Raw genomic sequence first — 13,450 nt, forward strand, 5'->3', positions numbered from 1 at the left:
TAGTATGCAGTATGTAGTATGTAGTATGCAGTATGTAGTATGCAGTATGCAGTATGTAGTATGCAGTATGTAGTATGCAGTATGCAGTATGTAGTATGTAGTATGTAGTATGCAGTATGTAGTATGCAGTATGTAGTATGTAGTATGCAGTATGTAGTATGCAGTATGTAGTATGCAGTATGTAGTATGTAGTATGCAGTATGTAGTATGTAGTATGCAGTATGTAGTATGCGGTTTCGAACACAGCCATGCTTTGTCATTTTTAGCTAAACAACCATTTTCCAGCATCACTTGAAAGAGTATGAGCAGGCTACTTCTACACACAAGGTCAGTTCAGTTCATCGGCGACAGATAAAACTAACATCTCCAACAGGGATGGAGGGATGGAGGGATGGAGGGCAGGCTGACCTGTCGCAGAGCTGGTTCACCGCCCCGAAGGAGTCGCAGGAGCAGGGCAGGCAGCCGCTGGTGCCGTTGGTGAAGTATCCCTCCTCACAGTCCTCGCACTGCAGCCCGGCGTAGCCCATGATGCACGAACACTGGCCGGTGCCGCGGTCGCACTCGTCCGGGTGCATAATCCCCTCGCCGCCGCTGCTGCAGTTGCACGAGCCCTCTGGGTGTCGGGGGGGGGGGGGACAAAAACCATCAAAATCAATCATTTCAAAACTGCACCGAAGGAATATTAAGTGTTTAAAATCGCTCCACGGCATTTCGAAGATTCAATATCTATTAGGCCAGGAAGGAAAAAGGAAACTAATTAAATTTTCCCTGCATAAATAATCTGAACCATTCAACCTGTAGTCATCATCTGCAGCTCATCCAGAACGCTGCTGCTGGAGTTTTAACCCGGACTAAGAGATCTGAACACATCACAGCAGCTTTAAAATCTTTACTCTGGCTTCCAGTCAGTCACAGAATAGATTTTAAAAGCCTGCTGATGGTTTACATCTGTGATCTGTTCAGAGAATATAAAGCCAGCAGAGCTCTGAGATCCAAGGACTCAGGTCAGCTGGTCCAGTCCAGAGTCCAGACTAAACATGGAGAAGCAGCATTTAGCTGTTATGCTGCAAACAAGTGGAACAAACTGCCAGTGGAGATTAAACTCTCACCAAATGGAGACATTTTTAAATCCAGGTTAAAGACATTTCTGTTCTCATGTGTTTATGCATGAAATATCTTTTAACTCATCTAGACTGTTGCCTGATTTTAATCATTTAAATGATTTTATTTGTTTCTCTTTATATTCTGTTATGTATTTTTAATGCTTCTTCCACTCCCTGTTGCAATGCTTTTATTTCATATAAAGCACTTTGAATTGTTTTGTACATGAAATGTGATACAAATATATTTGATTTGATTTGATTTAGCAATGGAAGCCCAAGAGCCCCGCCCCCCCCCTGGCAGGAGCTCCTTTGTGTGGCCAATGGAAACGGTGATGCACCATGTTTCAGATTTAAGGAAGTCATTATTCCAACATGCGTCATAAACCTGTTGGGTACGCTCTCACAGTTTACGACCACAATGCTCGATATTTCCCTCATCAGTCTCCAGGACAGAGATTTTCGAGGCTGTTTTTGCAGGGAAATTCCACCCAGCAGAAGAGCTAGCGTCTGCCTCTGGGAGCTGCGACATGCTAAAGCAAAGAGGAGGGCTGCCAGTGCACTCTGCATGCTCAGATTTAACCCCCCCCCCTCCACCCCCACTCCACCAGGAATCCAGCAACGAGTCCCAGCCTGCTCATCTGTGCTCTGATGGAGAGAACGCGCTCCTCAGAATGAGTTTTATGTCGTGCAGATTAACGGGAGACAAAGATGCTAAAGCTGAGTGCTGCCGGGCTGCACAGCACAGATGTGAGGGCAGGCATGTGGATGGTGAGAGGTGATCTATTATTCATCCGATGTCAGGTTAGGTGTGGCAGCTGAAGGCTGCCCTTCATTCTGCGCTCAGCAGGCAGACAAAGCAAGCTCCCACCTAAGATAACAGTTAAAGAAAAAGAAGAATTTTAATGTATTCCTGCCCGGCGTCCCACTCAGATTACACTGCAGCTCCGACTTTTATGCAACTAAAACCCGGGCTGCACACTGGAAAAAATGCCCCTCCAAAAATAAGCAAAAAAACAACAAATACGAGACTTTTTGCTTGAAATAAGCAAAATAAATCTGCCAATGCAACAGGTGAGAATCGGCTTGTCACGATTTCTTGAAATAAGATGTGATATTTAGGACTTTTGGGATAAAAGTGATCTTGAAATTAGCTTAAAAACCTCTTCAAATGAAAAAAAAAAAGCTTGTTTCATGTGAAATGTGACTCAAAACAATTTGTTTTCAAGACTTTTTCACTTAACAAGATATTCCAGATGTATTGTCTTCAAACAAGTCCCTATATCTGGCTGAAATAGTACTTGTTAGGCAGTTGTGTCTGATATTAAGTGTAATGAGAAACTCAATGAGTATCACTCTTTCATTTCGGTCCCACATCAAAGAGTATCACTAAATCTGCCTTTTTTCACCTCAGAAACATCTCAAGACTCCGGCCCTCACTATCCGACTCAGTAACAGAGACCCTCCTCCACTCATTTATCTCCTCCCGTCTGGTGTCCTGTCTGGGCTGCCCAGTAAGGCCCCTGACAGGTCGCAGTATGTTCAAAACTCAGCTGCCAGGGTGCTAACTCACACCGAGTCCTGGCAGCACATCACCCCCATCCTAAAGCAACTGCACTGGCTCCCAGTCAGAGCACCTATAAAACCTATAAAATCCTTCTCTTCACCTACAGATCTCTCCTCTCACTCGCACCTAAATACCAGAGATGGGGACTCGAGTCGCTGTTTTGATGACTTGTGACTTGACTTGACAAAAAATAAAAGACTTGAGACTCGACTCAGACTTGGAAGTTAAAGACTCGGCACTTGACTTGACTTGAGACACGATGACTTGAATGACTTGAGTGTTATTCAGTTCATGTTTTCAGTTTGAATATAAAATTAATTAATTAATTTAAAAAATAACATTGATTACCCGGTAGGAGCGCAGGCTGAGAATGGCGTCATGATTGGATCCCTACCCTGTCAGTCAGCCATGCCCTCTCTACATACCCTGGTGTTTATTGGAGAGAATAAACTCATCAGATATGCATCAACATGGCAGCGGGACCGAGAGTCGTTGTCTTCGGCTTTCGTAATTACCATTGTGACGACAAAAGACGAACAGCGCAGTGCAAGACATGCGGCATCAACATCTCGGACAGCCGATATAACATTATCCTGTTAGCCTAGCCGGTAGTTAGCTAACGTTAGCTTGATATGATACGGGGTGGACAGGTTGGACACATTGGCCAATGATGTTTACTGACAGTTACTTATATCTTTGTGTTTTCACTTTATTAAGATCAGATTCTGCAGGTAAAATTGCAATAATAAGGTGACTTGACCAAGAAAAAATTACATGGGACTTGAAAGCTAAGACTTGAGACTTGCACATGTGTGACTTGGTCCCATCTCTGATCTCCTACTCCCAGTCGCGGCTTCTCCTCAGACAAAGACCTACTTTCCGTTCCTCGCACCAGACTAAAAACATCTGGAGATAGGGCCTTCTGTTCAACTGCCCCGATCCTATGGAACAATCTGCCACCTCACATCCGTTCTGCCCCCTCTCTGCTACAGTTCAAAAAGAATCTAAAACCGCATCTCTTCTCCAAGTCCTACTCTTCTTAAACCCTGCCCCCCCTTCTTTTCTCTTGTTAAGCGACCTTGGGTACCCTGAAAGGCGCTATATAAGTCCAAGTTATTATTATTATCATCATTCTTAAAACTCCAGCTTCCCTTTCTGACCTATTTCCATGATTCTTACACGGCATAGATCACAACATGAGAGAGCGAATATTGTGAACCCTTGACATTCGAGTAGCTCAAGGTTTTGATTTTAATAAGCCCGCCAACTACTTTTAATTCAGGAAAAACTCACCATCTTGTTTTCTTCTTTTTGTGTGCCCTTTACTTAACCTCTTTTCAGACTGGGGGTGGGGAGGTCGGGTCAATGTTCTACCTCAAGATTTCTGTAAATCTTTTTTCTTTTTAAATGTTGTACTTTTACAAAACTTTGATACCATTTAGATCAGAGATACTCATTGCGCGGCCCCTCAAGCTTTAAAGGCGGGGTAGGGGTTCTTTTTCTGGAACATTTTTTTTACATATTGCTTGAAATACTCTTCACACCCCCATTGCAACCAATTAATTAAAAGTTTTGACACAAATATGAAAAGTTTTAGTGGCCTCTAGAACGTACAATCTAGGAAAAACAGTATCCAATCATACTGAACGGACCTTTAACGATGATTGGATACTGATGCGTCTATCAAACTGCAATCTGCTCCTCCCTCCCCCTCCTCCCCCCTGTGCACGTACCCTGCTCCGTGAACGAATTATGCGTCCAGAAGCTTGGCAGGAAGCTAAACTAGAGCCAGCTTGGCTAGCACCTAGCATTATTAAACGGTTCATTATGATGTTGAAAGGTATTTTCTTACCTGTGAATCCGCCATGAGAAAAAGTTAGCAAACGTTAGCCAAACCAATCGATGCTTGCTGTCAGAACAGCGCTCGTGCACCTTCATGCTCGTGAACAAGCATTGCGCGTTCATGTACTCTAGAGGCGTGGCTTCGGGGGGAAGTCTGAAGAAAAGGGTTGGGATTTTTGACATGTGTATTTTCAAAATGCAGCTTCCCTGGACTCAAAATCCAGGATCTCCTACCCTACCTTTAATTGGTGGCTCGTACTCCCATAGTAGCTTATAACAATATGGTAACAATAACAATACATTTTTTCAAATAACACACAGCGAATACTGCACTGTATTAAGTATTTTTATTAAGTTTTATTTAAGGCTTAATGGTGTTTCCTAAAGGGGGCACACTGTTAAACCTGGCAACGCAGCCCGCTTAAACCACCTCACACTTGACCGCAGAGCACGCTAGCTCCTTTAGCCAGCGCGAGATGCAGGCACAATGGATCAGTTTTTAATTAAAAAAGGGCAAAAAGCAGCACAAAAACCATGCTCATCCTGAATGTCTCACTATGATTACAACAACAAACTACAAATACAACATGAAGGAAGTCTAGGACATGCACGCCAGCTTCCACTCATCCCAGTATTAAGGTAAATGTGGTCTGAATTGAAAATGTATTGGCTGTGTTGTTTCTGTTTTATATGTAGAAATGCATATTTGCAAAAGGGGACTTTAGTATGTTGTGGTAAAAGTGGCTCTTCCCTTGATTTTGCTGCCAATGTGGCTCTTGTTAAAAACAACAGTGAGTATCACTGATTTAGAATTACACGAGCCCAACCTTGGGGTTGTTTTGTGGAGGGTATTTTTGTTATTGTTGAGATACTCATCTTCAATGTATCATTGTTTACTTGTATATTCATTGTGGAAATAATAATAAAAAAGATTTGAAACCAAAGCTGCAGCTTCCTCTGGGTGCCACGCGCAGCCTGTGGGGCGATTCTGCAAAGTCACACAACAGGTTGGATGAAAATCAGACTGGATGTTGTCTGCATAAAGAAAGAGAAGTGAGGCAGAGTTCACCTCTGCCCTGCCCGCCTGCCTGACTCACTGCTGAGACCAAAGCTGCCTTTCACTGCACCGGCAACAGTTACAGACAGTTACAGTCCTGCACGTTCAGTTTAGACAATGTATGTAACTATTTGTACATACAAAAGTACGGAAGCGTATTGCATTCACTTCAAAAAAAAAAAAAAAAAAAAAAAAAAAAATCTGTTTTTCTTTCCAAATAATTTTTTTTGGTTTGTTTTTCGTGGTAATTTTTTTCTGTCTAATTTATTTATTTTTTTATTTTTTTGGGGGATAATTTTTTCTGTTTTTCTGTCTAATATATTTTTTGGTTTGTTTTTCAGGGTAATTTTTTTCTGTCTAATTTATTTTTTGGTTTTTTTTTCGGGTAATTTTTTCTGTTTTTCTGTCTAATTTATTTATTTATTTATTTTTCGGGTAATTTTTTCTGTTTTTCTGTCTAATTTATTTTTTGGTTTGTTTTTCGGGGTAATTTTTTCTGTTTTTCTGTCTAATTTATTTTTTGGTTTGTTTTTCGGGGTAATTTTTTCTGTTTTTCTGTCTAATTTATTTTTTGGTTTGTTTTTCGGGGTAATTTTTTCTGTTTTTCTGTCTAATTTATTTTTTGGTTTGTTTTTCAGGGTAATTTTTTCTGTTTTTCTGTCTAATTTATTTTTTGGTTTGTTTTTCAGGGTAATTTTTTTCTGTCTAATTTATTTTTTGGTTTTTTTTTCGGGTAATTTTTTCTGTTTTTCTGTCTAATTTATTTTTTGTTTTTTTTTTCGGGTAATTTTTTCTGTTTTTCTGTCTAATTTATTTTTTGGTTTGTTTTTCGGGGTAATTTTTTCTGTTTTTCTGTCTAATTTATTTTTTGGTTTGTTTTTCGGGGTAATTTTTTCTGTTTTTCTGTCTAATTTATTTTTTGGTTTGTTTTTCGGGGTAATTTTTTCTGTTTTTCGTGGTAATTTTTTTCTGTCTAATTTATTTTTTGGTTTGTTTTTCGGGGTAATTTTTTCTGTTTTTCTGTCTAATTTATTTTTTTGGTTTTTTTTCGGGGTATTTTTTTCTGTTTTTCGTGGTAATTTTTTTCTGTCTAATTTATTTTTTGGTTTGTTTTTCGTGGTAATTTTTTCTCCCTGTTTTTTGGGGTAAATTTTATATTAATATCGAGATACCGCGAGATTATCCAGCCTGCAAGTGACTCCGGTGGACCTAAGGTGACTCCTGCCCCCGCCCATACACGTCTTCAGGTGCCTGCGTAAAGTCGACAAACTGATAGTTATACCATCTACATGACTTAAAGACAGAACTATCTCCCAGTGTCTTAAACCTTGATTAAACTAAACAAACCAGTCATGTTTGCTTCCATTAAATCGAGCCCTCATTAAGGAATGAATGCGTTGATTGTTGCTTTCTAAACTAAAAAAAAAAAAAATTACCCCGAAAACAGAAAAACAAACCAAAAAATAAATTAGACAGAAAAACCGGAGTTTTTTTTGTTTTTTTTTTAAGTGAATGCAATATGCTTCCGTACAAAAGAAAGAAAAAGAGAAATGAAAAAAATGTAAATAAAAAATTCGATCACATAAAGTGCTAATGCATAACAAAACCGCACATTGTTCGAAAAAGGAATGGGAAGAAGTACAATACTTTTTTAGTTTCCCACCCTTTTTAACTACTCTTCAGTTTGTAAACGTCCTAACTACAATACACCTATATAAATATTTGCCATATATACACTTCCTAAATATATAATCACAAAAATAAATATATACTACACACATATCCTTGTAAATATGAATGTAAATATGAATACATAAAACTATCCCCATAATTAAATATATATCATATACTAGCTAATTAAATTACAATATAACAATAAACCCTATTCTATTCATATATTTATGCCTCATCGTCCTTCCTCTTCCATGTACCTGTTTAAAAATATTTTTTTTAAACAGAATTATATTTGCATATTTGCACATGCCTTTCATATTTGTTCGGACCTTTGGTGTTTTTAAAAGTTCAGTTCAGACGGTCCCTCCGTGTTTATCAGCTCTCAGACGGCTGAGAGAGATGTCGCCACAGATGGAGAGAAAGTCACGTGTCGGGGTGTCTGTCTGTCTGGCTGGCTGCACGGCCTCTGCTCCTGGAGGCTGAGCGAGGCGTTAACCTGGCTCACGCCCTTGTTGATGTAACAACATCACGTGAGTGGCCTTTAAAGTGAAACAATGCACGCAGAAAAGGTAATTATATCAACTAGGCTGGGTGACGTTTCCACCTCACGCTGGGGAGCTCATTTCACCTGACAGAATTAAACCTAACACCGACTGAGCTTCATTAAAACACATCCACCCATATTCCACAGCAGCTTAATGCTGCTCAGGGGTGTTCACGTGCATTACTGACAACACATAGGCCGAGTATGAGGGCAGCTGAGAGATTTATCTGGTTCATTCGCTTCTCTATTATTCATTTGGATTCAAAGGTCTCCTACGAGCCACATGGGTGCCCTATAACTGCCTGTATTATTCAGTTTTTACCACCACAAATAAAAATAATAGATAATCAGTTATAATGAAGACTTTTTATTTGTTGCAGTTAGGAGTTAAAACGTTAAACCTGCTCCACTACTGTCAGGTGGGACAGAGGGGGCTGAACAAAGGCTCAACGTGGGAATAAACACAAACACGAATAAAAGAGTGGACTGAAACCCCCCTGACCTGAAAGGTTTGGCCTCTATCGGCCGGCACATGTGGCACAGCAGCCTGGAGACTCTGCTCAGGCCTGTGGGCGATAACAGGAACCCACGGGGGTGTGAGGAGATAAAAGGTGAGCTTTTTATAGACCAAATGGGACAATAAAGAGTTCGCAAACAGAACAATAAACCTTTTTTTTCATGGCAATTTGAAAATAAATGGTGAATTCAAACTGAATAAGCTCCGGTCCCTGTGTTAATAAAGAGGGGAAGTTAATGTTGCCTGGTTGTCCTCCAGGAAAACAACACATCCACATGGAAACCGGGGATGAGATGTGAGAGAGGAGGGGCCCCGCTGTCATTGCTCATTCATGGCTTTTTTTTCCCCGTCTGGCCATTTTGGTTGGATGGCCTTGTTCTGGAGACGCCATCCAAACAACAAAAGAAGGCATGAAGCAGCGTTTTCAGCAGCTTTTTTACCATTATTTCCCTGTACTAATCTGGCAGGTCTCACCCTACAGTACCGGGCCTGCATGGGAGGGATGTGGAAACGCACTGAACAACAGAATCAACCTTACACCCCCCCACCCGTGCTTCTCCCCGCTTTCTCCAGCCTACTGTTAAACATGGCACTTATTGCTCTCCCCACAATGAAGGCACCTGCTGCTACAGAAAGCCCCTCAGTGACATCCATGCACTGTGTGTGGAGCATCAGTGCTCATGATAAGGTGTTTCCTGATTGTGTGAGGAGGGGACGGTGTTGGAGGCTGAGGGTCTGCCCATTGTTGCCATCTGGTTTTTACTGTCGCTCTCTGCGTCAAAATCCCAAGTGCGCGCATCCAAGCAGCCCGGCTTGTTTCCCCACCGCCTCCTATTCCGATTTTATTTATTTTTTTATTTTTGAATAAGCAATATTATCTGAAAATATATATATATTTAAAAAAAATCCCTGGGATTCATTCAAGATGACTCACCTTGATTATTCTCCGCTGAGGTAGCGGACAGAGCCGCGTTATCCGCAGCGTTACGCTGGGAAACCACGGACACCCCGACGGTCTGCAGCACTTTCTCCGGGCTGAAATGCGACGTCTGAGCGTCGACGGACCGTTTGTTTAGTCTGGAAATCCAGGCTGTTATTTGTTCCTTAATTCCAATTTCGTGGACGGTGGTGGGGCTCCAGGTCGGAAGCTGGAGGGAGGTTTCTGCGTCGGAGACGCGGCTGCGAGCGGCGGCGGTGGTTGTTGTTGCGGTGGAAACAATGGCAGCCGCCGGTGTGCGTCTGGCTATAGGCCGGAGAGCGAACCTGCTCCCGGGTAGAGTAGGAGGCACGTCGGTGTCGGAGGTCTCCCAGGTGTCGGAGGCTGAGCCGGGCTTCCTGGAGGTGGGCGACGCATCGTGAGGGCTGACGCGCGGTGCAGCTTCAGAAAATCCGACATACGCGTAGAAAATAAATAGCTGGAGCGGAGATATGTACATCATTAAGGACGTGAGCCTCATGTTCGGTTTCAGCTCTCCATGTAAGCCCCGGTAAGGGTCTCTGTCAGACCTCTCCCTGAATGATCCACCATTGATGTCCCCTCAGCGGTGTTACGCTGCTGTTTGTTGCCCTATGAACCACCGTCAACACTTCAACCTGCGCCGCAACCTACCTTGAAGCCCGAACGTTGAGATTGACATTCGGGAGAGCCAATGGGAGCCCTTGTAAATGTGTTAAGTCACCCGTCCTCTTGCTGATTGGTCAATAATTTCTAACGCCGACTGAACCGGTTGAAAAATGACCGAAAAGCTTATTCCCACCTCTTCCTAATAGATGTAAAATTGTATCTTGACTCAATCTCGAATTTATTTTTTTATATATTTTTATATATTATATTATATTTTATTTATTATTTATTATTTTTGTAACTCGCATTTACTTGTGTAATTTATTATTATTTTTTTTATTTTTCATTTTTTTCTCTCTCTTCTGTTCTAACAGTTTTCTATCGTTGTATTTTTTCACTATGTTCTTCTTTCATTTTATGTCCTTTGTTCATTACTGTACACTATTTCTTTCATGACTACTGTTACTGTAATATTGTGAAGGTAAATAAAGTTTATTAAAAAAAGAAAGAAAGAAAGAAAAGCTTAGTCCCTCTACAGATGATCTAAATGTGTCTACTTTCATTCATTAAATTGACAACTCGCGGTCTGACATTAAGCATAATGTGTTTAACAGACGTAGGGTGACTAATACTTAAATTATATTATAAACCAGACTTACTCACGAGTCATAACATTTCCTATTTGTACACCCAGCTCAGCTCAGGTATGCACCTAATTGGTTGTGAAATAAAAATGCCATTTGTTGGCCTCGTTTGGGATTAAGCGCTTTCTGTTAAAGGCAGCTTATTCAAGGTTTAAGCTTACAGCGTTTAAGGCTTCTGTGAATGTGGACCTCATCATAGAAGCGCTCTCTGTAACGTAAACTGCTCGTTTGAGTAAAGAAAAACTAGTTATGGGCGATAATGTGCCTACTCAGTTATTTACCATTTTTCGGCTAATAGAAAGAGCATGTATTATTATTTTATATTTTATATTTTATATTTTATATTTTATATTTTATATTTTATATTTTATTTTATTTTATTTTATTTTATTTTATTTTATTTATTTATTTATTTTTGTTTGTTTTATTGCACCAATCAGAACAAATTCCTTGTAATGTAAAAATTACTTGGCAATAAAATCTTTTCTGATTCTGATTCTAGTACATTGTTCCCACAGCTGTTCTTTTATCTGGGCTCTGGGAACAATTAGCCTCCTAATTATCTATGCTGACATTCTAGCACTTGAACATTTGGCTCTTATTGATTGTTATTATCATTATTATTATTGTTATTTGATATGTAAATCGGCACAGCTCCAAATTTTACATGTTTATTTTGAAAGTCCCGACAGGAAGAAGTCCCATTGTGTCTGCGAATCTTGAGTACATTGCCACCTAGTGGTCGCTAGATGTAAAAACAGACGCTGAACTTACTTAATGTTAATGAGAGTGTAGTGACTATTTGTCTATCAAAATAATAAAGAAAAACATTTGACTTAAATGTGACCAAACTACAATTAACCCTAATCCCTGATAGGGGACATTTTTGTCCACTTGGGCTGTACTTTCTCCTCTAATTTCACACTGGAAAAAGTGATACTCGTCATATTTGGTCCAGTTGTGCATTTTTGACTATTTTTTCGAATTTCAAACACACATCATATACAATGCAATTTTTCATTGTGTAGAAAAAAAACTCCTTAATTTCTGAAAAGGGGTATTTTCGTCCCCTTTTAAAACGACCTAAAAACATCATATATTCATATTTTTTTCCACTTTTTTTTCAAAAATCTTTTATTCCACTTCACTTCTGATCATAACTTCCAAGTTTTCAATTATTAAAAAAGAACCTTTTAGATGCCAACTTGAACTTTTTAGCCCAAATTTTAAGCTTTTAGGTGCCAGTATTTTTTAAAATATGGAATGCAAAGTGGAATTATTGAGCGGGGATAATTAGCCATAGTCTAATGCTGTATTCATTATAATGGATGTCTATGGGAGCCGTTTCTGTAATCTGCCATTGCAGCAAAATTAAAAAGCTGTAAAAACTGATGTTGTAGCTCATCAATGACATATCCCAGACCTAATAATCCCCCATAGAATATTTCACTTTGCACTGCATACATTAAAAATATAGCAGTTTTTGTGTGTTTTTTAACAGAAATTGGTGATTACCTCATATACACTGGTATTTAAAGAGTTAATTTTTGAAAATAATTGAAAACTTGGTGGTTATGATCAGAACTGAAGTGGAAGAAAAGATTTCTGAAAAAAAAGGGGAAAAAAATCCGCCGCCTGTCGACAGCCGCGCCTGTTACGGTGTTTGCTGCTCGGTCTGCGCTTCGGTCTGCACGGTCTACACAGCAGGCAGTGATACGAAGGGAGAGAAAATAGGGCCAAGCGATTGTGAGGTCTGACTTTTTCCTGGAGAACCATTTTGTGATGCAAATGTATTACTCTTTTGAACGCATATTGTTTTGAGAAGCAAAACGCTTTATTTTTTAAACCCCAGCCAACTAGCCGGACTACCTTCATCAACACCAAAACGAGGCTGGAACTCTGCTCACAGGACGCAGCAGGGGGTAAGAAGATGTTCAGAAATGATGTTACTTGCATCCAGCATTTCAAAAGCAAGACAAACTTTTATATTTGAGCAGCTCATAACTAGACAAGGTTGTTTTTGTCATGGTCAAGTTTTCTGATGTGCTAAACTTACCCTCTTTTATTTGCCTGCTTTGAAAAGGTCTCTTCTCACAATTTTAACTGCCACTATCTCGTTGGTGTACAGCTGCGTGCAGTTGGTCACTTTTCCAAAAGTGATGTTGTATGCACTTGCTTTGCTGTGTGTGACGACATTTTTCGCGACGATGTAAAGAGGCTTCTCTTTCTCGGGAACGTATGATGCACTCCCTATTTTTCGGAAGTTGAATTTAAAGTTTCCACAACTCCGTCTTCTTGAACAAATTTGGAATGGTTAATGGTTAAACTAATGGTTCTGACCCAAGGATGCCACAGGGTGCCATAGGGTGCCAAATGTTGCCCAAGGATGCCACGGGGTGCCATAGGGTGCCAAATGTCTCCCAAGGATGCCACGGGGTGCCCAAGGGTGCCAAATGTTGCCCAAAGTTGCCACAGGGTGCCATAGGGTGCCAAATGTTGCCCAAGGATACCACAGGTTGCCCAAGGAGCCCACAGGGTGCCCAAGGATGCCACGGGGTGCCCAAGGGTGCCAAATGTTGCCCAAGGGGCCCACAGGGTGCCCAAGGGTGCCACAGGGTGCCATAGGTTGCAAAAGGGTGCCATAGGGTGCAAAAGGGTGCCACAGGGTGCCAAAGGGTGCTAAATGTTGCCCAAGGGTGCCACAGGGTGCCCAAGGATGCCACAGGATGCTAAATGTTGCCCAACGGTGCCCCAGGGTGCCACAGGGTGCCAAAGGGTGCTAAATGTTGCCCAACGGTGCCCCAGGGTGCCACGGGGTGCCAAATGTTGCCCAAGGGTGCCACTGGGTGCCATAGGTTGCAAAAGAGTGCCATAGGGTGCAAAAGGGTGCCACGGGGTGCCACTGGGTGCCATAGGGTGCAAAAGGTTGCCACGGGGTGCC

General features: G+C 41.0%; 1 protein-coding gene across 1 annotated transcript in view; it reads right to left on the bottom strand.

Moving 5' to 3' along the window:
- LOC142381865 (multiple epidermal growth factor-like domains protein 9) overlaps positions 1-9,906 on the bottom strand; it is a 53,989-nt gene extending 44,083 nt beyond the window's left edge. Inside the window, exons 1-2 of the mRNA XM_075467142.1 lie at positions 9,236-9,906; positions 409-613 (exon numbers count right to left, since the gene is read on the bottom strand). Coding sequence (XP_075323257.1) covers positions 409-613; positions 9,236-9,758 — 728 coding nt within the window. The 5' untranslated portion in view covers positions 9,759-9,906. The remainder of the gene's footprint in view (positions 1-408; positions 614-9,235) is intronic.
- Between the last annotated feature and the right edge of the window lie 3,544 nt (positions 9,907-13,450).

Source organism: Odontesthes bonariensis, chromosome 6, assembly GCF_027942865.1.
Source record: "Odontesthes bonariensis isolate fOdoBon6 chromosome 6, fOdoBon6.hap1, whole genome shotgun sequence".
Taxonomy (NCBI): Eukaryota; Metazoa; Chordata; class Actinopteri; order Atheriniformes; family Atherinopsidae; genus Odontesthes; species Odontesthes bonariensis.